The sequence below is a fragment of the Crocodylus siamensis genome, chromosome 14 (assembly GCF_052110815.1).
Source record: "Crocodylus siamensis isolate JL-2025a chromosome 14, ASM5211081v1, whole genome shotgun sequence".
Taxonomy (NCBI): Eukaryota; Metazoa; Chordata; order Crocodylia; family Crocodylidae; genus Crocodylus; species Crocodylus siamensis.
Window position 1 is genome coordinate 18272754 of NC_143408.1, and position 25222 is coordinate 18297975.

At 46.0% G+C, this 25222-nt stretch overlaps 1 protein-coding gene across 7 annotated transcripts in view; it reads right to left on the bottom strand.

The window, feature by feature from the left end:
* ARHGAP32 (Rho GTPase activating protein 32) overlaps positions 1-25222 on the bottom strand; it is a 450132-nt gene that overhangs the window by 199370 nt on the left and 225540 nt on the right. For all 7 annotated transcript variants that reach the window (XM_090026884.1, XM_090026883.1, XM_090026889.1 and 4 more), the window contains 3 exons: positions 12909-13000; positions 10226-10267; positions 9761-9845 (listed from right to left, as the gene is read on the bottom strand). In XM_090026884.1, coding sequence (XP_089883010.1) covers positions 9761-9845; positions 10226-10267; positions 12909-13000 — 219 coding nt within the window. The remainder of the gene's footprint in view (positions 1-9760; positions 9846-10225; positions 10268-12908; positions 13001-25222) is intronic.

Sequence of the window (25222 nt, forward strand, 5' to 3'; positions counted from 1 at the left end):
GCTGCTAAAGATGATTTATGATGGCAGCAAACAGTGTAGGTCACTGCCAAAGTTAGCAGTTGGGCTTGTTCCAGCTCTTAGTTTCTTTTAAGATTTACTCAGGTCATGCAATAGCCACTGCCTGCTGATAAAGACCAAAACTACTCCCTGTACCTAAAGCGTGAAAAGGAAAAAAAAAAAAAAAAAAAAAAGCAGTAAGCCAACATTTTTAAAGTTATGTGCCAAAAGTTAGATGGCTTAATAAAAAATTACCTAAACTGCAAAAAAGGGTGAAGCTACCCATAGCTCTTTCTCCAGTCAGTCTGAGCTGGGGATTCTCAGCCCATCTGAAAAATAAAGGGCCTCAATATGAATTTAAATACTAACATTAGTGTCCCAAGTTTGAAAGAAAAAAAATGATTCATAGCTTTACTATTCTAGCCAAATAGTCTGAGCAAAAAGAAACACATTCAAGTGGCAGAGATTCAAAAATATGTTGGTCACTGGAACAGCTAACATTCACCAAAGTGTCCCAGTCCTGAAGGAAACGGTATGAATTCATTTCTTCTCTTGAGGCATATGGCTACAAAACTGATTATTCTCAGTTAGTTTATAAAAGTGTCCCGTGGTCTGGACATTTTAAATTAGACTCACCGTATTCTTCTAAGAAGTGCCTATTTCTACATTTGCTATCCTCCAGTTAGTATGACATGCAAGTGCCCAGACCAATTGGACTGGGAACAAGAACATCAGAAAGGATGGGCATTTCGGTCCAAATCAAAACTTTGACCATAAATGCCCCTCAAGATGAAGTTCAAAACCTTGCAACTGGAGCCGGCGTCTAACATTTAGCTGGTGACCTGTGCTCCCTCTATGACAAGAGAAGAAAGGGTAACGGCCACATGAAACAAAAGCGAAACATTCACTTCTGGCAAATGTTAGTGGGTTACACCACATGATGATTCAATTTAGACTTAAAAATGACTCGGTCTAAAATAAAGGGAATACATGGCACCAGACATAGGCATTTAATCCAAAGCGATAGGAACAGAAAGACCCTCTCATTTGAAAGATAATTCAATAGCCACATACTACTTTTGATTTAGCACTGGCAGAAAACGGAATTATTATTTTATACAAAGATAAATAGGTTTTACAACACTACTTTGGCTTCAGAAATTGCCTGTTAGGGAGGAAAACACTGCTTCAGGGAGGAAGCACATTCAGAGAAGGAAAAGGCAGCTGGAAACAACCCCAAACAAATGCAGACTAGTCATCTGTATGCACCTACAGTGGCAGAAATGAGGGGGCTGCACTGTCTGCTCTGAACTGCTCCCAGGGAAACACTATTAATGTCAGCTCCACCTCCGCTGAAAAACTTGGTCCGTGAAGTCTCTTGTCCCTTATGCAGGAGGGACATCATATTTCTAGTAATAGGACTGACTTAGGCACAGCAACAAAAGGATTTGAATGCCTTCCAAAACTAACTAAATAAATAGAAAATTAAAGGCTTTATATTAAAAATGGAAACCTAGCCGACTCCACCGAGGCGATCAGCAAGATTTGAAAATGGTTTCGTTAGAGCTCAAAGCAAGAGGGACTATTACTTGATCGAAAGGACTGGTGCTTCTAGAAGGATGCACACCGGACACTTGGGAACCTCTTGTTTTTTGAACCAGCCACTAAAGAGAGAGGAAAGTCCCTTTATAAGGTCATTTGTGCTGTTCCCCAAAAATAAAGGTGCTAGTAACAATAGTATTGTATTATGGAGAGATGTCAGTTGTTCCATGCTTAACGCTGAAGTTATTCTTGATTTCTTCCCAGTTCACTGGAAGAAACCCAATTTGGCTGAAATTTCACAGGTATGAAATAATTCCAGAGTAAAAGTTTTTGAGAAGTTAACAGTAAATTGGACACGGCATGTGGGAAACATGAGGATCCAAAAACTGAGGTGAACTTACTCCTTGAATATTTCCTGGCTCAGTTTGGCATTAAAAGGCTTGGCCTCCAAACTCCCATTTTTTTAATCTGTTGATGCTGGCAAGGGCTGGGGCCAATTCTGAGGAAGGTGTTGGTGGAATTAAGTTATTAGAAGCAGTTTCCACATACACTCTAGATTTGGCTGCTCTGAAACCCCTTGGTCCCCAAAGGCACTTGCAAAGTTTCCCTCCGCTGAGGATTAACCGCAAAAGGAGCATATTAGAGGGGGCAGGTGGTTCTGGCCAGAAAGCAGGAAAGGTTGCTCCTGAGATCGGGAGGAGGCAGCAAACTATGTGAAGAGATAAAAAGTAGGGCTGTGCAAAGCTTCAGCCCCCGATTCGATTCGGCGGAGATTTGGCCTGATTTGGTGGCCATATCTCCGAATCCATCTCAAATCAGAGGACCCTTTAGACTCTCTGAATCGAACCGGAGAGATTCAGAAAGATTCGGACATAGACACAGCTTTAAATGTATAAGCTTATCTTCTCCCCCATAGCATTACTTAAAGGCAAAACATATAACCTTATCAACAGTGGTCCTGGTTTCCAGTGTTTAAAAATCACAAAGAGTCTGATAAACACCCATCATAGAAAATCTCCAATTAAAACCCCCCAAATCCATGGTTTCTGTGATTAGAATGAAACACCGTTATATATTTAGGTATCAGTTGAATGCAATATTATATTGCTGTATTTATAATGTTAAAGCAATTTGGAAGCCTACCAGTGCCTCAATCACTATAATAAAATACATTTTAAATATCCATACATTTTGGCATTTGATTTGGGGGTTTTTTTACTGTGAAAAGTCAGAGCTCCCCCGACCCCTTTGCTCACAAGGGCATGGGGCTAGCTGCAGCTGGGTGCTGAGCAGCCCTGCTGCTGGTGCCCTGCCACTGCTCTTCACTCCCCACCCACAGCCCCCTGGGCCCTGCTGGTGCCCCTCACTCCCTACCCACAGCATCCCTGGCCCTGCTGGTGCCCCTCACTCCCTACCCACAGCCCCTTAGGCCTCTCAGCCTCCACTGGAGGGGACACCCAGCTGCCAGAGCTACAGGGCCAGGGACCCAGGTCCACAGCCCCCTGCCCCCCCCCCCCCCCCCTGCAGCTCCTGAGCCCCAGCTGTGGTACAGCAAAGCATGAAGCCCAGCTCCCCATCCCCCTTCGGGCAGAGAGGGACTGCCAAGGGCCCAACTCTGTGCCGCCACCCCCACTGCTGCCAGGAGGGTTGGGGCACTTTGCCATGGTGGTGCGGGGCTCACAGCAGTGGCAACAAGCTTTCCCGCCCCACTCTGCCGTGCCATGTTGGGTCCTGCCTGCTGGGCTGCGGAGGCCCCAGGAGAGGGAAGCTGGGTGGGGAGCCTGAGCCTGGAGGCCAGCCCACCCCCCACACCTTGCACACAAATCAGGGGGGCACGTACCTCCCATGCTCTCCCAAGGAGTGCGTGTAGCAGTAGGGAGCCACCCCCTGCCCCAGTGTCCTGGGTGAGCTGCCTGTGACCCCGTGCCGCTCCCCACCTGGGCCCTGCAGCCACACGTTCTGGCCCTGTGCCCCAAGCCCCACGCACTGCCCCAGCCTTGCCCAACTCTCTCCCTTACTATGGGGGCCTCAATTCCCACCCCCACCCCGCCAGACTTACCTGTGGCAAGCTGCTCTCCAGGCTGCCTGGCAGCCATGTGCAGGCATACATGTGTGCACATGCAAAGAGCACCCCCTGCTGATTGCCTCCTCCCACTCCCCCAGCCATTTCCCCCGTTTTTCTCCTTAAAAGGAGAAAATACCATGTTTTGCCATGACAAACGGAAAACCCAGATCCCCGTTTATCAACAACATTGTTCACAAAAGGCACAGAGGGGACAAAACTGATTTCTACAAGGCTACTACTTCCGAAGGCACGCCAGAAAAGGACCAACAGAGTACAACCACAGCCACCGCAGGAACAAAACCCAGCTGGGCAGTCACAGCTTGCCAAAAGCATTTCACAGGAAACGGTAGTGCAGAGCGTGTAACAGGGACTCCTGGCAGCTGCTGCCTGGACTGGAGGAAGCAATTCTGAGTTTAAATACTTCCTCTGTCACTGATAACGTGCTCCTGCTACTTTCAGTGCCAGAGTTTAATGGATAAGCCAACTGGATCTTTCATCTGTAGTAATCCAGCCCACTTCTAGTATTGAGTCTCTGGATTTTTTCCTTGCTACTATAAAGCACATATGGAGCACACTGACTGAAAGGGTACTTTGCATCAATCATTAGGTCATTAGAGGAAAGCAAATATTCTTTGCTCCCTTTATTCCAGCTTCTTGGGCTCTGGATAGAACAAAATACACTGGAATTACAAGGCTGACCAGCAAACACACTCAACTTCTAAAACATGCACCAAATAAAATATACTGATGGAGTTCATTATTAGTACTATCCATCCCTCTCTCCCTCGCTCAGAAATAAGAGGGTCTGTGTCCCATCTGTTATTAGTCCAACTGTATGCATAGTTGTAAAAGGAGGAAAACTGAGAAATCGTCATCTTCACCTAACTTTCGCCAAAAGAGATCAGCTTACATAGGACATACTCATTATTCCACTGAAGTAAGCCATATAAGCCTAGAGACTGACTTTTGGTCATTATGCAGCAGACCCAAAACTCCTACCGAAAAGCATGACAACAGCAATCCAACACAACAAGGAAGAGTAAAATCAACTATCACTGCAATAGCCACCTCATAGACGGTGAATCTGCAGCACAGCAACACAGCTAGTCATAGAAAAGATATCACAAGAAACTCCCTTGTTTCTTGTTCGATTCCTGGCTACAACACCACTCCAGCCACGCTCACACAAATGCTGGTCTGGACTGATATAAGCACCTTTATGGCTACTTTATTAGGTCACTGAGCTATGCAACTGCTACATTTTTGTTCAAACGGTACAACTGTTGTGTGTAGACAAGTCCTAAGTCTCACTGGAAGTTAAGGGGCTTTAAGAGACGAAGACCAAGACTTTTAAAGGCATGGAGGCAGCTAATGCCCCTGGAATCACTTCAGCCTTTTTTTAAAATGGGAAGTCTGGGGAATTTTGACCACGTTACCCTTACATTATAAATGATACTTCCCAAGTGCTTTCTAAGGTACTGCCTGCTAAGCTGCTTTGCTTAACTGGGCTCTAAATGGTTTATCTAACAAATAAAGCAAGCAAGTGGGAGAACGGGGGGGGGAAAGAAGCTTGATCTTCTGGAAGCCTGGCGCTTTCCCTCAGATTATGCTGCTGAATATAATATGCATGAACAAGTCCAATGTATATACCTGCGAGTCTTTTCATCAATATTTTCCCATCTATCATTAATCAAATTCAGAGGATATATATGAAACACCACATCGCAGATACCAGACAATAAGGGTGGAAAGGGGCGAGGAGCTAAACAGAGGAGAAGGAAGCTCAGTCCACCCGATCCGTTCTGAATCAGCACGTTCCAACCACTGCGTAGCAATGCCTGCTATTGAAAATATGGCTTGCAGAGAGGCGGCAAGAGGTTTAGCTCCCGTCTCCACTTCTCCAAATGAGTGAGGCTTGCAAAACCTCACCCACCCCTAGACTACAACAAAGGCACTGCGCAGGAGGTTGGCCTTTCATCCCCAAATTAAAAAGTCAACAGTGCAGACTTGAAAGATAAATGCAGTGATAAAATAATGTATTTAATCAACACACCGGTGAAGTCTTTACACTGCTGTGATCAACAAAGCACGTCCCGTTACTGAAGTGTTGGTATCAACAGGGTGTCCCAATAAAGAGAGCTACTTGCCTGGCTAGTCAGCCTTTGGCCTTACAGCTATGGCCATTCTTTTTCTGCCAGTTAAAGCTGCTCTCTGTGAAAGGATTTAATTTCACTGTCTCAAATCCAGGCTGAAAGTATATTGTATAGTTTCACTGCTTAAAAAACAGTACAAAAGGGAAAGAGCCTTCCAAAGCTTTGCTTTGCTTCTTGCCTCTTTTGTGCTAATGCAACCTCCTGTTCTAGAGTGGATTGCTAAGATAATAATACTTTATATCATATTATGCTCCAGCTTTCCACAGCACTGCACAAACCTCACCAAATAGCTTACATAACTCCCAATGCGAAGTAGGTGTTATTATCCCTACTAACACAAGTGAAAACCAAGACACTGACAAGCCAAATATAATTTGTCTCTATACCAGTGAGTTCCTTATACTGCTGCAGTCATCAAAGCACATCCTGTTACAAAGGCGTTTAATTAATTTGTCTGAGGTCAGGGCAAGCAAGCAGTGCGCTCGGGATGAGAACTCAGTATATTCTGGTGTCCGCCATGTAGGTGACAGCGAACCATACACCAGACCGACCTGCTGAGAGCTGAAAATGCACAGCTAAATCAAGTGTAAAACCCAGGAAGTTACTTCTCACAATAAGAGAGCAAAGAAAATATTTCTCAACGTTGACAAATACGGCTGCTGGCTCACCCTTCATGCCTTGGATGTCACGCCGCCCACGGAACTAGGACGCCAAGTGGACATACACAAACCAAAATCCCATTTATAACATTTTATAATCAAAATCCCATTTATAACATTTTATAATCAGCCTTTAAAGCATTTTGAATAGCAGCAAGTCAATTCAAACAAGAAAATGGGCAGCTCTACTGCACTCTGGTGACTCAAACCACACAGAAACCTTCACAGGAATACGGTTTATTCCGTAAATGTCATTTGCATTTTATTTTATAGAAAGTGGCAAGAGTTTTTTAAAACTGATTTTCAAAGTCTCCTATAGAGAGAAGTAGTTAGCCATGTTCGTGAGAAGTCAGGCAGCAGGCAGAGCCCAGTGGCACCTTAGAGACTAGCTAGTTCGGAGAGGCGTCAGTTTTGGCAGGCAACAGCCCACTTCATCAGATGAACGAAGCACTGCCTTCTGCCCCTCGTTTCAGATGGAATTTCATGCTCAACGCTCATTAAGCTGCTTTGGAAATCTCAGCTTAAATGTGTATCTGAATTTGAGACACAAGAACAAGTGAGTTCCCATCCAGTGGATGAATCCAGGCTACACACAGCTCCTTCACTGCGTAACCCATGCAGCGTTCAGCACGATGGTCATGCAACTGCCAGGGCATCTCACTGGTGATGGGCAACGACCCTTATGGACCAGTCCTGGGTCTCTTTAAAAAGAGAAAAATCAAGCTGATGTGAGTGGGGTTTTGTTAGCACTAGAGTAAGAACAGAACAAATCCACTTTCATGTCTCATGAGGCTGATTTAAGAGCATCTAGAGGTGAAATGTCAAGGTATTAACACCCATTGCACAACCAAGCCCCTATTGCATGTGATATAAACATTACAAAGAGATTTGAAAGCTGGCCAGACTGTTAATAGGCACCTTTATGCAATTACTGTTCTAGCTATAAAACGCTGCATTTCTCTTATGCAAATTATTAAGAGCACATCGTTTTTACCAAGAAATTACACCCACCATGCCTTCAGATGCACATTAATAATTTGCAACTAGGTACCAAGCTGTCATTCAAGAAGCATGTCATTCCAGCCTACTGCTATTCTCTTGTCTACTTCAATCCACTAGCACAAAAGAACCACTCAGGACTGTCACTTGTTTAAGGTTCAATACCGCACTATGCTTTACACCAGGGAACTGCATCAATAGATAAAACTAAGAGCTTTAATTTGTTTTTCTTTGACAGCTTTTAATACTTGGTCTTCTCCCAAGAAACCACAGTAATGCCCATGGCCTTTCACGGTCAGAGATCTGGGGAATGTGATTTAGGTCCCAGGAGCAGTGAGTCCCAACCACTCTCTTACAGTGCTTCTTATTCCTGTTGGAAAGTTGCTGCCCAATGGGACTCTACCAGCTATCACTGGCACAACGTAGAAACCAGAAGGTAGGGTCTAGTAGGGCTCTGATTCAATAAATAAATTTAAGCACATGCTTAACATTATGCAAGAAAGTACCCCTACAGTTAAGCATGATTTTTTTTTTTTGCTAAGAGCCTGGGGAAAAACTATTTAAAACATGTAAATGACTTAGGATCTGAAGTCCTAACTTTCAAGAGTACCTTGGGCAATTAAAAGCCTAGAGTTTCACATTTCAAACTTTTACCCCAGATAAAGGTTCACGGGCAAAATAACATGAAGAAAATTTGAAAAGATCACACATGCTTTTACCACTGTGATTAGAAGCTCCTTTTCATGAACACTAAATTCAGCATCACTGCCATCTAACCATGCCTGAAGTATTAACACACATCAAGATGTACTGAAACTACAAACACAGTCCAATCATTGTCCTCAAAATATTTTAAGCAATAATAGAGAGCCACAGGACGCAATCTTGCTCAAGAACATCATTATGTTGGAGGTCTGGTAATGCACTCAATATTCTTATTATTTTTGAAAGATGGAAGAGACGAGAGCATTCTCAGGGGAATGCACAATGCAATACAATATAAATCTAGACGGAGTCCTGCTCAGCACTTACACCTGTATGAAACCCTCTTCAAAACAACAAAAAGATTAATGGTGTCAGCTCAGAACATAAAAAGAGATCTGGGTAGGGAGGCAGAGCTAGTCATGCTCTCCAGATACAGAGGAGCAGAAAACAGTTGTGATTCTCATTAGAAACTTCATGCAATACAAAAGCTGGATCCCGCTCTTCCTGGTTCAGTGGCATATCTTCCATTGACTTCAGTAAGAACTGGAAGTAAACACTAGAGCAGCATGGAAAGGCAACATGATCCAAGACTGACACTTGATACAAGTCCCACAATACAAGTTCTAGTCTTGGTTTTGCTACCGATCAGCTGCATGAGCTCAGGCAAGTGACTTCACCTCTCCATGCTGTGCCCATTTTCCCCTGCCTGTTTAGAAGGTTAGGGCTTTCGCACGTATGTTCGCATGCACACATGCGTGCAGCATCTAGCAAAACATGCGGCTTTGAACACAGCCTGTTGCCTCTTAGTTCTGAGAACAGGGACTGAACTTTGTCTACTGTTTTCTTTACCAGCTATCGCCCACCAGACGGTTCCACTCTTCCCTCTCACCAGTGCTACTGGGCAAACCTATTGTTCCAAAAGCAGACATACTTGAACAATAAGTTGAAACTGGGATGTGATCATTTGATTCCTTATCGGGCAGAACGTTCCCCGGCAGTGGGAGAGTGGATGCATGCTGGCAGAAGCACAACTTTCAAGGGCAGAACGTTAGAAATCTGTAACTAATTCACTTCACTTTACACAAAATGATTCAGATGTTAAAGGGGGGCAGCCTGGGAATTCAATCCTCCCTTGGCTACAGAGCTGGTGGATCCTAGAGGCATCAATGGTGATACCGGTCTCTGAAAGCAAGCACTGCATTAAAGAGCATGAGGTGGTTGACAGCCTCCTGTTATTCGTTTAAGGAGGACAGACCTGCTGGGTGTACGTGTGCCAAATACCACATAAACCAAACCTGAACTCACATCTATGCTATAAATACTTGGTTTGCATATATTTGCATATGCATATTTATATACATGCACACCCATGCAGGAAACAAATGCTCGCTACCAGTTGAGTAAAAATTCAAAATTGTTTGGAGCAGCTGTCTTAAAATCCTGACATTACTCAAACCCAGAGAAAGATAATTCTCCCTTCTATTTCAAGAGGGCATAAGTATAATGAAAGTAGAATCTTGAGCTAACCCAGATAACAGAAAATTAAAGTGTACCTACCTGGAGTGCTATCAAATGCTTGGTCTAGTTTAAACAATGACAAAAAATAAACCCAATTTTATATAAAAGAAAGCAAAACTCACCTGTATGTTGCCAAAGTCCACATTCTCATAATGGAAGTGTGCGCACTCAGCCATCTTCGGGAAGTGGCCCTTGGTAAAGGATAACCTGAAGCACATTAAAAGTAATCCATAAGGTACAAACCACTGAAAGAATTGCTGGAATCAAACGCTGTGACAAAATGCAGGTAACCCATTATTAAAGTGCCTGTCCAGGAAGCTCCACCGTCTTAAAGCCACCAGAATGTACAACACCTTTTATGTGAGGCATTAAAAAGCAGTGAGGATAGGGATTCGGTGAGGAAGGTAAACTGAGCCACAAAGGGACATTTATCATTGCCTCTTTGGGGAAGAGCATGCATTCCATCACCATCTATAGTGTCTATAGGGAAGGATGCCCCAAGACCTGGTCCACCTTCACCTTCGCTGGGAGTATTCATCTGTGAACACCCTGATGCAAGAGAGACACGTATGAAAGTAGAAGTTTACCTGTGAAAGGCATCACAGCCCATCAGTCCTGGGTGGGTGTATCTGAGGATGCAGAAGAAATTTTTTTTTATCCTTTGGCTTTTTTAAGATTCAGAGGTGAGGCATAATCATCCCCAAGTGTCCCAAGCTACTGCGATGGCTGACAGGGGAGACGTCTCTGGCTCTGCTACATGCTCTTGCTTCTGCTGAAGCTGCTATAGACGCCTATAGATATTTCTGGTTGTGAGCCAGTGAGATTGTCATTATCTGGCTCTCCCTTCCCACGGGAATTTAAGTGGGAAGTGAGACACAGCATCTGGCTGCTAAGCACTAGAACAAAGAGCCATTTTCCCTAACAGCATCACAGCATGACAAAAGGAGGGCTCTGAATGCACAGATCAGTGCTGGACAGTTCTGGATGTTAGGTCAGCAGTCTAGGTAAGTATGGGCCAAGTTGTAATGCCAGATTTTGAACCCACTCACAGATTATGAGTTTAAAACTTCAGCTTCTGGCCGTTGAATACATTCTGCCAAGGGAAGGCGTTCATTCCCCTGGCAGACAGAAGCTAGAGAAAAAAAGGAGTGAAAAAAAGCACTTTGAACAGGTTACAGGGAAAAAAGAGATTGAAAAAAGGCAGCAGAAAGAGGGAAAAATTCTAATGAAAACATATAGAAAGGCCACACACTTGCTTTTAGCTTTCCTACCGAGCACAGGAAGATGCGGGAAATATCACACTTACGCACCGAACAAGCTTGCCCTTAGTTTGTTTTAATGAGCCATATTCAGATGGGAAATTACAAGAGCTTGAATCACAAGAGTGAGATCCAAAATCCAAGTGAGCTTTGGAACCACGCCAAAAGAGCAAGCAAGTGTTACAAGCACCAACACCACAAGTTACATCCATTCCCAGCCTTAACATCCAGGCCAGTTATCTTGACTGATCACAGTGTTCCCTCTAAGGAGAAGCAGTCTGTGAGCACACTGCTTTGATGCATCGTGGGGCACTTACCAAAGGTAAGCTACTCACCCAAGGCAGGCAGCAGGGGCTGGGGCCTGGAGGCCGGAGGGCTAGGGGCTTCAGGGCTGGAGCCGGGGGCTGGCACACGCTCTGCCAGCTCTGGGACACTGCTCCATTCCCCCGCTTCGCCTCGGGGAGCAAGGAGGCACATGGCATCAGAGCTGGGGAGTGGAGCACTTCCACAGAGCTGGATGAGCATGCAGAGCAGTTTTCCGGAGCCAGCAGAGCCTGCACCAGCCCCAGCCTCCATCCCTGCCTTGCCTCACCCCAGGGAGGAGCCACTGCCTGCTCCGAGTGAGGCTCTGCTGGCTCGGGGGAACTGCTCATGGCATCAGGGCTGGGGAGTGGAGCACTTCCCCGGAGCCTGCAGAGCAGTTCCCCAGCACCGGCAGAGCCTCACTCGGGGCAGGCAGTGGCTCCTCCCCACTCGCAGTGGATGGGGCTGGGGGCTGGCGCAGGCTCCACTGGCTCTGGGGAACTGCTCGGTGAGCTCCATAGGCTCCGGGGAAGTGCTCCACTCCCTAGTCCTGATGCTATGTGCCTCCTCACTCCCTGAGGCAAAGCAGGGGAATGAAGCAGTTCCCTGGAGCCGGTGGAGTCCGCGCCAGGCTCCCACTCCCGGCCAGGCCTCCGCCTCTGCCTTGCCTCTTGGAGGAACTTACCATCATGTAAGTGTCCCATGCCGCAGCCCTGCTCCTATCCCAGCAGGTACACGGCACGCACACCTTAGAGAAAACCTTGATCACAATTACTGTATTTAATAGTATATAGGTCCCATGCAGCGTATAAGTCGACCCCATTTTTTCGATCCAAAAAGTTAGGGATTTCATAGATCTGGTGCATCAAGTTGACCTAACTTCCTGGATCAGAAATTTGGGGTTGACTTATACCAGCCCCTGTGTGTCATCGCTGCAGGCTGGGTACTCAGGGAGGTAGACACGTGCTACAGCACTGCTCACAAGGGAATGGGCTTGGGCTTGGCTGGCATGGCCCCATTCCCTGCAAGCAGCACTGCCTGGACTGTGTCAGTTGAGTGCTAAGCCTGGCAGCACTCACCTAGGATGGAGCCACGTCAGCCAAGTGCTAAGCCTGGCCCCGTCTCCTGCAAGTGGCACTGCTGAGCGCCAAGCCCAGCACCACTCACAGGGGCAGGGCTGGTCTTGGCAGCGCCACTCGCAGTGGATGGGGCCAGGCTCAGCACTCGGCTGGCGTGGCCCAGGCAGTGCCACCTGTGTGGGATGGGGCCGGCTCAGTGCTTGGCTGGTGCAACCCAGGCAGCGCTGCTTGCAGGGGATGAATGAAACCTGAATGAAAAAGAGGCTAATCTGCCCCCGCTTTAGCTCTCATTACAATGGAGCAACTGCACGCATGGGGACAGTCACTGTAAAGCAGCTGAGGCCTGGGAAAATCCTACCGCTTGTTAACTGCAGACTTGTTACGGATTCGACAGGCTCATGAACCCACTCACAACTACTTTAACCCCTGGTTTGGGAACTGCTGACCCGCAGGCCACTTTTCACAGGTTGAAGGTCTATGTAGCTCTGATACGGAAACTACCACAAATCCCGCTAGGCTTCTGGATGCATTGGTTCTGCTGAACATAGCTAATGCAATGGAGATTAACAGGGTGTGCTGAGAGGACAGAAAAGCTACAGAGCTAAGAAAAGCAATGGTTTTGCTCTTACTTTTTCACATTCTTCACTTTCATGCTTGCTGTGCTGCCACATGTCCGAAGTGGCAGCTCCCCTGTAATATCTGGGATATCTGCACCTCTTGCCTACAAAAAATGAAGAAATGGAATTGTTAGATAGGTTGCACACTACATTTTGTTGCCTCCAACACAAGCTACTTGTACACCCTGCCCATTCGATTTTCCAGATGCACTTTTCTTAGGAACAGACACTGCATTTGTCCCTGAACAAGTTGTGTCTGTGTTTGTCCCAAAACAAAAATATCCCAAAACTGGCATGTACACGCATAGCTCTTACAATAAGGGGTTAGGTAAGGCTAAATAAATTGCCACTTTTCCACCATTGCTTCAATGATGCAGTCCCAACATAACCATTCAGATGTACTTTGCTATGTCCCAGAATAAGCGGTTAGTGCTTCTTATCCCATGAACCTTTTTAGGATGTATCCCAGGACAACGGACACAAACATTTAAACAATGTCACTTTGTCCTAGCATAAAATGGTTTACTCCGGGACAAATGTAATGTCTGTTTGTAGCCTGAGTCCAGAGTTTCTGATCTCACATGCAATTAGCTTCCCATAGAGCCCTGATTCTCATTAATCAGTAACAGATACAAGAGATGATAAACCCAAGGAATTAATAAGGAAGAGCTTTTCAAAACTAGGAGCTAATACATGGACCTAAACAAGTATCCTGATTTTCAGAACGGCAGCCACTGAAGGCAATAGAAGCTGCTAGGACCTCAGCATTGTCGAAAATCAGTTTAATTATTTAAGTGCCTAAGCATGGAAATGTTTCTGGAAATGTTTTGGATTCTTGGCTTAATTAAATGTACACAGTAAAAAGCCTGGATCAATACTAAAAGGTACACCAAAAAGGGATCACAAGATACACATCTGCTTGTAAGTGCATGTTGCGTTGTTGTTTAACATTCCTAACTTCCTAGTCATTCACACTCTAGACCTTTTTAAAATTTACTGTCCCGTCACTAATGAAGTTTCAGACCGAAAGACAAAGGGTAAAAAGCACATAGCTGGTGCAATAGCAGCAGTTGCGTCTTCATAGTTTGCCTCACTCGGAAGGATAAATTTGAATTGTATTTACATCCCTTGAGTACTCATTTACCTCCGCTAAAAAAAAAGATGATTTTACTGGAGGCCTGAGTTACCTCCTCAGTGTCTCCAAATATCACATCGCTCACAGGATGCATAGGAAGTCTGTATCATTAAAACATCTAAGAATAAAAGGTACAGATACTGGGTCCTTTAGTGCACAGTTGTTCACCGAGGCCAGAACTTCACCTTGTGGTACAGCTCTGATTTTTCCAGATCCTACAATCAAAATCATGTTCACCCACAGGCCTAGTGAACCTCTATAAAGATGTACACGGGCTCAGCCATGCACACAGGAAATAGGGCTGAAGCATTAATTTTGTTATTTGTAGTAACTGTCACCACAATTTTAAGAAAGAATTGGTTCAGGCTTTAATGATGGATGACAAAGACGTGAAGGGGATCCAGAAATTTCAGAAGCAGCTGGAGTGGTTTCAATATTGCCAGAGGCTCAACCTTCCTCCTTTGCAGTTTTCTTCTGTTGTGAGCTTCATACTGAACACCGGAGAACAGGATGATTGTACTTTTCTACACTGCTCTGTGTATCCTTATTCAAAATAACAATTTTACTCTCTTTATAAGGAAGACAATTTACTTTATGTATCAGGCCACAAATAAATAGGATTCCAAGCCTTTAAATATATGTTATTGGTGACATTTACCCTTAGAATAAAAACAGGCATGTGATCTGCAGCAAAAGAACCTTCCCTTGGCTACTTAACAGGTATTCACAGTAGTAAAATTCAGGACTAGATTTCAAGCACCTCTTTAATTGAAGGCATTTAGAGCCACAGTTTTAGCACAGCTTCATTACTAGCTCTGAAACCTTTTCTTTTCTTTTCACAGCACAAGGCAATGAAGTGCCAGAGGCTACGTCAGTGCTTTACATACTGTTCAAAGTAACACGGCCCTTGCTTTCAGTGGCTTCCCAGCCAGATAAAGAGATACCATATAGAGATGACAATTTAGGGCCTTGTTACACATGAATTTTAAGCAGCTCCCGGAGCTCTTAACCCCTGGATTGTCCGTACATTAACAGCTGACACTAGTTTTAAGCACACTTCAGGCACCTTAAAGTTACGCCACTCCAGGGCAGGTTTCTCTGGTCCATGCTCCCCCGCTCATGTTCCATCAGTGTGCGGCCACTCCCCACAGACGAGCCACCCAAGTTGCAGTCCTCCAGCATCCCTGGGTACAGTATAACCACCCCACCCTCCTGCTTTGTGTGGACAAACTTTCCATCCCCTGATCTCTACTGATCAGGGGACAGTTGTGGCACCAAGTCAACTAACCCCCTCCTCCCAGTAGTGTGACTTTCCCACTTCCAGGGCTGCAAGCCCATGCACATACCAGCTAGCCAGGTCGCAGAGCACAGACAGGTCTAGAAGCGGTCTAGTTGGCTATGGAGGGAACAAGGTAAGGAGCCGGACTGGGTCCCCATGAGCTGGCATGTCCCTCCTGGGGCAGGGGGAGTAGCACCCCAAAAGCACCTACCTTCACTGCTCCCACATCCCAGCCACCTTGGGAAATAAAACCAGCACCCCCATACCCCAACCCTAAACCCAATTTATTAAAACACTAGCAAACTGCCTGTCGTGAATGATGTCCCCCACCCCCTGCCGTCCGGCCCCGTGGGCCCCACCCCCCACCTCTCCCAGTACGGCCCCAGGTGCCCCCTCCCCCTCCCCCCTGCCGCTCCACCCCACGCTGCTGCTGGGTCCCAGGGACAGTGGGGAGGGCAGCTTACAAGGCCACTAATACTCGGTGGCACACAACATGTCCCCACCCCCCACCGCCCCTTCTCTGCCGGGTGTCATCAGGGGTGGGCAGCATTTGGGGAGGGGGGGTGCAGCAGCGCTGGGGGGGTGCTGCCACCAGAAACCCTGCCTTCCCCCTCCCTCTACCCTCTCTCCCTCCCGTCCTCCCCTCTTCCCGCCTCCCCCTCTCTGCCAGCTGCTGTAGCGGGGGGGGGGGGGGGGGGGTGACTCCCTTGCCCCCTCTGTCTGCAATGCTCCAGGCCCTTGCAGCCAATCAGGGCGCACCCTCTCGTCAGTGCACGCGCACTTGGCCTGGAGAGTTACGGACAGACAGACTGACAGCCAAACAGACAAAGGCTTTTATCATCTTAAAATAAGGCCTTCTTTAATTTACTCCCTCTTTATTTCTTTTTAAAGTCTCTCTCTTTTTTTATTGTTTTTATACTTCTTTTTATTTTATCCTTTAGTGACTTCATTTCACCACTCTTCCCCACCTCCATTTCTTTTCCAGCTCCCATTTCATTACTCACCCCCATCCCACAGCTCTCCGCCTCTCAGCTTCAGGTTCCCTCCTCCCCCCAACCCATTCCTCACTCCCCCCACTTAGAGCAGGGCTAGGAGCCTGTCCTGGCTCACCAGCCCTGCAGTGGCAACTCAGTTGTAGCTCCTAGTCCAACCCCTGCTTGCCAGCCCTCTTAAGTGACAAGTCACAGCTGCTCAGGTGGGAGAGAGACAGGGAAGGTTTTTAGCCTTAAGGTGCGACTGCTCCAAACTCAAGCTAGCACTAACACTGATCAACATTTGAGCAGCTCAACATACAACGTGTAACAAGGCCCCTAAAATGGACCAACAAGGGCTGCAATGCTATAAGGTCACAAGAGACCTGCTGGCTCTTGACTTCTCACTTGCATTCCTGAGACTGAGACTGAAAGGTACTTGGCAGACAAGGTTCTTTGAGTAAAGAAAGGTACCTGGATACTACAAGGACTGAGTCTCCATAAGCATAAGTCATACTGGGACAGGACAATGATCTATCTAGCGCAGTATCCTGTCTTCATAATGGCAAGTTAGCAATGCAACGGCAAGTTGTAGAGGAGAAATACTGAATGGGGCACGTCTAGAATGATGATGCTGTCTAATCACCATGGCATCAACCACCTATGCACATAATCAGGTTCCTTTTTTCAAAAATAAAATTTATCCAGAATGAAGGGTGGGTACAGGTCAGTCATGGAAGACCTAGGCAACCAAGAAGACCCACAGAGAAGCTGGGAAGAGGATACAGAAAGTGCATGGCACACAACTGTAAAAGGAATTAGCAAGAGCAAAATAAGAAGGCACAGAGGAAACAAAGAAGTGTGGAAGCTCAGAGAACAGACAGATACGTGATCCTTTGGTCTTGGCCAGAAGGAGCTTATTAGCGACCTGGAGGAAAACAGCAAAGGACGAGGACAACTACAGGCCAAACACAGACCGAATCATGCACACGAACAGTGTCCAGAATAACAAATGGCCGAGAGACGGTAAGGTGGTCCTTTCAACTTGAATGCAAGAACAGAGTAGCATTCTGTGAAAGCCATTCACTAATGACAGGCATAGTGGTCCAGTGCTCTGATCTGGCATGCTAATTCTTGTGTTTCTAAACAAATCCAGAGAGAGACGGCTGAGCAGAGCTAATACATGCCAGAAGGGTAATAGAGCTCAAGTATAGCCTGTGGTTTCCAAAACACAGAAAAAAGAAAACGGTCCGTGCCCCAGAAAGCTTCCATTCATACAATCCAAAGTAAGAGCATACCAAGTGGTTTCTGTGTATGTGAAAGTCAAAAGATGCAGGAAGAGGCCAGGCAGAAAGAGGCCAAGGCTCAGTTCTCTGACAACTCTATAATATTACTGAAGCCATCTTAAAAGACTGGGTAACTACTGGCAAGCCTAGTACAGTTCGCTGTTGTTGCTGCTGCTGCTGCCACCATTAGCCAGTACCTGAAGCTTCAGAGAAAAGAAAGAATCCCCCATTTAGTGTGTGCTACACTGTATATTACCTCATATGGGGCACGGGGATCTTTCCTGTCCCTCTTGTGCAAGCAATTATCTTAAACCATGTGGGATCAAAAAGCCCAGCCTCACCCGAGCATACAGAGCTGAAAAACTAATAGTAAAACATATCCATCAGCCATCACTTAATGTTTTATTTAAAACAATAACAGAGGTCTAAAGGGAAAAAAAAGGGTATCGACTCTGAAAAGCAGGAACAAAATCCCTGAGGGCGTGTGTAGGATTTCAGTAATGCAGAGATTCTCTGCACAAAGGTGAATTCCTCCCTAATTGCATTACGTGCTGCCCTTGGAAGTGCAATGCTACAGCAATTATGAGCAATGCCTCCTCCCCTGGGCATTACTGATTCAGTTGGAATCAGTGACACAGCTACTCTCACTACACTTGCACCTAGGCAGTATTTTAATATCACTGCCCTATAAGCAGTCTGTGTATAAAATATGCACTCACATGCTGAAGGAAAACAATTACAATATTTATATCCTTAAATAAAACAAACCTTGACTGAACTTTATTAATTAAACAATTACTGTAGTCTACAGCATTAGCAAAATACTTAAGAGTCTCAACTATGAATTCTAGCGTTGAGGATAGCCAGTTTAATAAACCTTCCAGCTCTTTTACATAATAAAATAACTAATTACAGTACTAAATATGCCACTCCTGTAAGCAGTTTTTAAGCAGAGCCTGATGTATTGCCTGTCTGGATTTCCATGGGAAAGAACTTTTGTGGGAAGAAACATAACTTTTCCATCTCCCACCTGCAGCAGAAGCTGGCGTCATGTGAAAATTGGTAAGTGAATCTGACAGCAAGAGGTGGGCTCCAAGCCATTTTACAGCTGTGGGTACAGATCACCCTGCCTGACTCAAAGCTGTGTAGGCAGAAGCCCACACTTGAAGAGACTGCAGTGCCAACATTTCTCTTTGGAAAACTCATTTTATTCTCCCCTTCCCAGTTGACTTGTGTCCAAATCATGCTGGAGGGAGTTCTGGGCCTCTCTGGCTAGGGACAGACATCCAAAAAACCTGAATTGATTTAATCTTTGCAGGTTAATCTAACCTAGCTAGGCTAAATTACTATGTAACTGCACAGACATCCCAGACATGCAGGCACGTGCCTGCAGTGGCTCAGGCTAGAGGCCAGGGGATGCTAGAGTAGCCCTCCCTTCCCTTCCGGAGGGCTGAGCTGAGGGGGCTGTGGGTGTGGCTGAGGATGCTGCGATTACGGAGAGGTCCCCCCTTCCTTGATAACCGAGCATTTATCAGCTCTGTTATGAGCATTTAGCACCCTATCAGAAAACAAAGCCTCACTCTTTAGTTCAAGCTCTTCTTAAACAGCTTTTTCCAAAGGAAGGAATGCAGGGACATTACCAGCTGAGCTGCTGATTAGCTTAAAAAGCCCTAAGTGGACACTGTCCTATCTGCTTTACACAGCATTAGCTAGCATACCACATGCTGGCTATGGTCGGTGCTGTGGGAGAGAGGGGGAAGGGATCTCTGCTTAAACAGCAAGTGGTGAGAGAGGGGAGGGGAGCACAGGGAAGCCAGCAGATCCGCTGTGCCTGCAAGCCTCTGCTGGAGCATCAGCCAGTGAGCAGAGGGGAGGGGCCCGCTCTGCTGTAGAACAGTCACCTAGCTCAGAGAGCATGCTGGGATGCTGGGGGAGTCTGGTTAATCTTAAACCAGCAAGGGGTCTGAGACAGACATTGGTGGCAAATCAGTTAAGTCTGATACTACATTCAACCAGGTTCCCTCTCAAACCATTTTCAGCCATTTTCAAACTGGCTTATGTGCACTGAATGTCTGTTCTGTTACAACTTTAAACCAGTTTCGGATCACTTACACGAGTTTGTGTGTAATGTCTGTCCCTAGCCTTGGTATTCTTTCAGTGTGCATTCATTTAAACAGTCCACAATGAGATGCAGTACATTTCCTTTGATTGTTAAATTAAAGGGCTGCATTTCCAAATGGACTGAAGTTGGAGCCAGCTTCAGAAAAGCAATCTTGTTACCAGTGGGCCCAATTTGAGAAATCTCAAAAATCAGGAAGCGTGAGAAGAATGACGGTTCTCCTCTGAGCTAGAAGCCCTTATATGAAGTACCGGCAAAAGGAAAAATTTCCATCGATGGAACAAGAAATGGAAGAGTATTGATAAATAACACATATTATTGCAGCTTAAGCATGCCACCAAAATAAAAGCAGCTACTTTCTTTCCCAAAATGCACGAGCACATGCGCATGCACACACACGTGTGCACACATGCACTTTACCATTATTACTGATTTATACTTGTTTTGCTCTGAAACCTGGAATACAGATTGTTACCCTTGATAAGTCTTCCCTCAAAATATAAACAAAATCCACTAAAATGAGATTTGTCATCTTTTGTGCCTCTTGTCACAGCAATTTGATTTTAAAAATCATTTTGAAACAGCTGAATTATTTACATTTTAAAATTAGCTCACAAGCATCTGCAGTTGTTACTTTTCATTCCTTATTTTTTATGCATCAGTGTTCTGTGGAAACCCAGTAATTGCATAACAAATCTGTTTATGCAAATTATTTAGTCTGATTTTCATAGTTTAATGTCAACGTTGCTTCAAGTCTGCACTAGTCCAAAACTTAGTAATCAAATTAGGGCCTCCCAGAACCTAGTCTACTGACTTCAAGCGGCTTTAGATCAGAGGTTTTCACTGCAATGCAGCGGTTTTAACATTCTTTTCCAATTACAAATGAAACTATTTTTTATTTAATTTAATTATTTAATTTACGCATTTCACCACCATACACATACATTATGGACAATTAAGACAATATTTTCAAATGTGGGTACCTTAAGTGAGACACTCAAATTCTTTATGAAGCACAGATACTTTGGAAATTTTGGACTTGTGCCTAAGCCCCACTGAAAATCAATGAGACTTAAGGTATGGACAGATAAACTACAGCACCATAAATGTGGGGGATTTTGCTACTGTGTAGCTGAACCTGATACAACTGTTTGGTCTGTCCATTCCTAGTCCGGAGTAAGTAAAGCTAAGGCATAGCCATTTCAGGAGTAGATACTTTGGTATACCTTCTTCCTTCACTGAGGGTTAGGAACAGATGGAGAATTCAGTCACATTGGATCTGCCGACAGGCACTGCCAGGGTACGTGCACAGGACCGTATTAACACAAAGGCAAACTAGGCATGGGCCTCGGGCCCTGAGGTGCAAGGGGGCCCAGTCCTTCCCTCCAAGGCAGTAGTGTGAACGGCCGCATCCACCTCCTTTCCCTTCCTCTGGCCTTGCTGCTGCAGTGGCTGCTTCCTAGAAGCGACTCCAAGCCCCGCTCCCCACGGGCAGCAATGCTGGGGTAACGAGGAAGGTCTTGACTGGCCTGCATGTGGCCCGCAAGTTTGCTTGCCTAGGACCCACTAAAGGGTTAATCTGGACCTGTACATGCAGACATTACATTTATATCAACCTAAACAGAATTAAGTCAATCTAAATGCCAATCTGTGCAAACATTTGGGGAGCTTAAGACAGGTGACAAACGGCAGGCTAAATTAGTTCATCGGAGGAGGTGAACTAACTTAGATCAGAATACGGGCTCTGGGTAGCTGCTGCCAGCCATGGAGTCTGGGCTGCTTGCAGCCTCCTAGTCGCCTGCTGGGAGCAGCCCAGGGTCTGTGGCTGGCAGGCAGCAGCTGCCCAGAGCCCGGGTCGGTAGTGGTGTGCTGAGCAAAATGGCCACGCGTGCCAGGGGTTGCCAACCCCTGGGTTAGCCCCACCTAGTGAATATCTGTACTTATCTGGAGCGTGGTTCCAGGGCTGGGAAAGCCCAGTCATTTATCCCAGGCCGACAGCTGCACTGTTCCTACCTCCCTCTAATGCTGACTGGGCTACTCTCAGCCCACTGCTACTTCCCCCAACACCTCCAGATGGACCTCCCCCAACCCCAAGGACCGACCAACCCCCAGCCCAATTCTGTGAGCCTCCCCCCACCCTCCCAAACCCATTAGCTTCCTCCCCTGATCCCACCCGCCCTTCCCCCCCACCCTGAATTACTTAACACTGAGTTCCCGGCATGACTCCCAGCACCAGTGAAAATCAGCACATGCCACCCCTGATCTACAATCGTGCAGCGGAAAGTAAGCCGTGTGATTGTAGACTGGGTATGTCAAATGTCTGCACACACACCCTTGAGAATAAAGTCCCTCTCTCCATTTTGTACTAGTGCAGTGATTCTCAACCAGAACGAAATAAGATCCCTTAAAGGGCAGCATATTTGTACACGAAGGTGTGCCCGATTCACAAGGTAAACCCAGAGATTTCAAATAGGAATCCATAGCATCAAAACCATTTTGGCCTGTTGTGGTCTGAGCTCTCCGTTACAGAACAACTGTCCTATTAATTTTCTGTCATCAAAAAAACATGCGAAAGCTCAGAGCTAGCATTTTCTGAGCAGTGCGTTCAGTCTAAAAAGGTTGAGAACCACCACACTGATGTTATTTTACATCAGTCCATGCATTAGTCACCTTTGTGCTTTTGCAAATGTTGCTGCAGTTCAAGAGGAGCCACAGACTCCCCACACTTCTGCAAACTGGAACACTTTCTTTGGTGAGCAACTGTAAGCACCCAAGTTTGAAATTTTTAGCTTTGATGTTTATGCTCATTATTTAGTGCGCACAGCTGTGCTGAAGTTTAAGTCAGACTTCACAGGCATAAATAATGTAAAACCAACAACTAAATAGCATAGCATGGAGCATAAAATGGTTCTCTCTTTAAAACAAATCATGAATTTATCAGGAAACAAGTCAAGGTTCTTTCTGTGCAAAGAAGAGCAGTTCAATTTGCAAGCAAGTAATACTCAAGGATGGGAATCTTTGCTATTTGTGATGCACAAAGGCAACCACACTCTCAAATCCCCAGCTGGGAAAGTTTTCAGCATGAGGGAGTTGCCTGCCTACCGGCTCTTATGTTTCCCTCTGCATAGCTCCAGGTGTGGTGGGGTGCAGAAGAAAGGCTGGAAACATCAAACACTCCAGGAATCTCCAAAATGGGTTGGTTCCTAGGGCCTGTTTTCCACAAAGCTATTCTACAGAAACTGGTAGAGAATCTGGAAGCCATATCCAGCCTCTTGAGATCCATTGCTTGGCTATGCAAAACAGAAGACCAGGGTGGATTTTGCTGTATGGTCTTCAGTGAACATAGACGGTCTAGTTGAAGGCCTCTACAGGGGTGAAAGTCACCCCATGAAATGGATATTGTTGGCATCAACATACCTGCTTCCTCCCACTCCCAGGCAATGCATGTCAAACCAGATCTGGAGAGGCTGAACGGGTTTTGTTGGTGGAAGTGGTTCAATAGCTGGACCCGTTCCATTCTTGGTCTCTCGGCTAATAGCTAGAGCTGGTCCAAAAGTACCAGGTGATTTCTTTGGGAATTGTTTAACAACTGTTTCTTCCCATAAGCACTCCCAGCTTCCTGTGAAAAATTTTCAGTTTCTAAAAATACATTCCTTTTATTTTTACTTTTTCATTGGAGGAAAAAAAATGCTTTGGACAAAAGTCTCTTGTAAAACCAATCACAATAGTCCAATGAAAACATTTTGCCCAACTCTTGTAAAAGTGCTAAGGGCATCCATCAGAACGTACTATGGTAGAGTCTTTGTGCACAAAGAATTTGATTAACATCTCTTTAGTAGGCCTGTGCAAAGTGGCTGATATTCACTTCGGATCTGGACGATTCAGGGGACAATGACTCGATTTGGTGATTCAAATCACCAACCTGAATTAAGTCGGCCAAATTAGATTCAGCAATTCGGCTGCTGCCAAATCTCCAAATCAGCCAGGCCCTTCCCCCTCCAGCCCAGCACTGGCTGCCCTGCCCGCCCCAGCTCCCAGCACTTGGAAAAAAAGCCCGGGCTCACCAGATGCTGCCAGGCACAGGGGTGATCCCTGCTGCCCTCCACTGCCCCATGCTGCATGGGTGGCTCTGCATGAGCCCCCAATCCCCCCCCACTCCCCCAGCCCCCCCATGGGTGCTCCGCCTTGGCCAACTCTGGCCCTTTAAGAAAAAAACCTGAAGGAAAACAAAACCCTTCCTGCTGGCGGGGGGGGGTGGTGCAATCCCCACTGCCCCGCACCATGTGGGGGGCTCTGCACAAGCCCCCCAAAGCCCCGAGGCTGCTGCAGGAGTGGTGAGTCCTGGGGCTTTTCTCAGTCTTTTTTTTTTTTTCTTAAAGGGCTGGAGCTGGCCTGGGCAGGATACCTGTGGAGGGGCTGGGGGCTCATGGCAGAGCCCCCCATGCAGCGTGGGGCAGTAGGGATCGCCCCCGCCCAGCAGCACCTGGTGGACCCCAGGTTTTTTTGGGGTTTTTTTTTTTTTTTTTTTAAAGGTCTGGGAGCTGGGGGGAGGCAGCCATGAGGCGGGGCTGGGAGAGCGGTGGGGTGGGGTGGGGGGTTTGGCAGGCGTCCCCTCCCTGGCCCCTCCTCCCCCACCACTAGTACTTACCAGCTTGGAGCCCAGCTCCAGCTCCCTGCTGCAGCCACAGGGGACTGTCCAAATCGTCAAAGCTCTCCAAATCTTTGGAAAAGATTTGGAGAGCTTTGAATCTATTTGGACTTTTAAATTGGTCCCCTGATTGAATTCAGCTTCAGAGATTCAGCCACTGAAATCGGGCCAAACCTCCTCCAAATCGAATCACCACCCGAAGCTTCACACAGCCCTACTCTTTAGCGTCTATCCCTCAAAAATAACTACACACCATCGCTGGCTCAGTGCAAGCTCCAGTTACAGCACATACCACTTTCACTCTTCAAATTAAAAATGAAAAGAAACAAAACAAACAAAACCAGCATTTGACAACTTTCCTTGATTACTTAAAGAAAAAAGATAATGTACCATTAGCATCATCTTGTTTTGCACTGATGCAGAGCTATCTTGCCTAGAGCACAATGAGGCAAGGAGGATTGCTAACCTCAGATTCACACCTACGCCCTAGCTACAAAACTACATGTCCTTCTTGAAGACAGATTTATTTTTATCCTTGCTTAAAATGTCATAAAGATCCTCCTCACCAAAATCTGGTAAAAACTGACACTTGTTTTGAGATATTTAGTTAAAACAAAAGTTACTTCAATATAAACCAGACCAATCTTGCATTCTTTTCTCAAACAAAAAGCACCATAAAAGGTTAAAAAAAAAAAGAAGCCTTTTTGTGCAAAATAGGGCTAAGAATACAGCAACTGCATCTTGAATACAGTACCACTAAAATGTCTTGAATACAGTACCACTGTTTCATGTGAATAAACATAATTAGTGAGCTTGTACCAGCAGTTATCATGGGTTCAGTTACAGAATTTAAGAATCTCATATGGACTAAGCACAGATGCTCAAAAA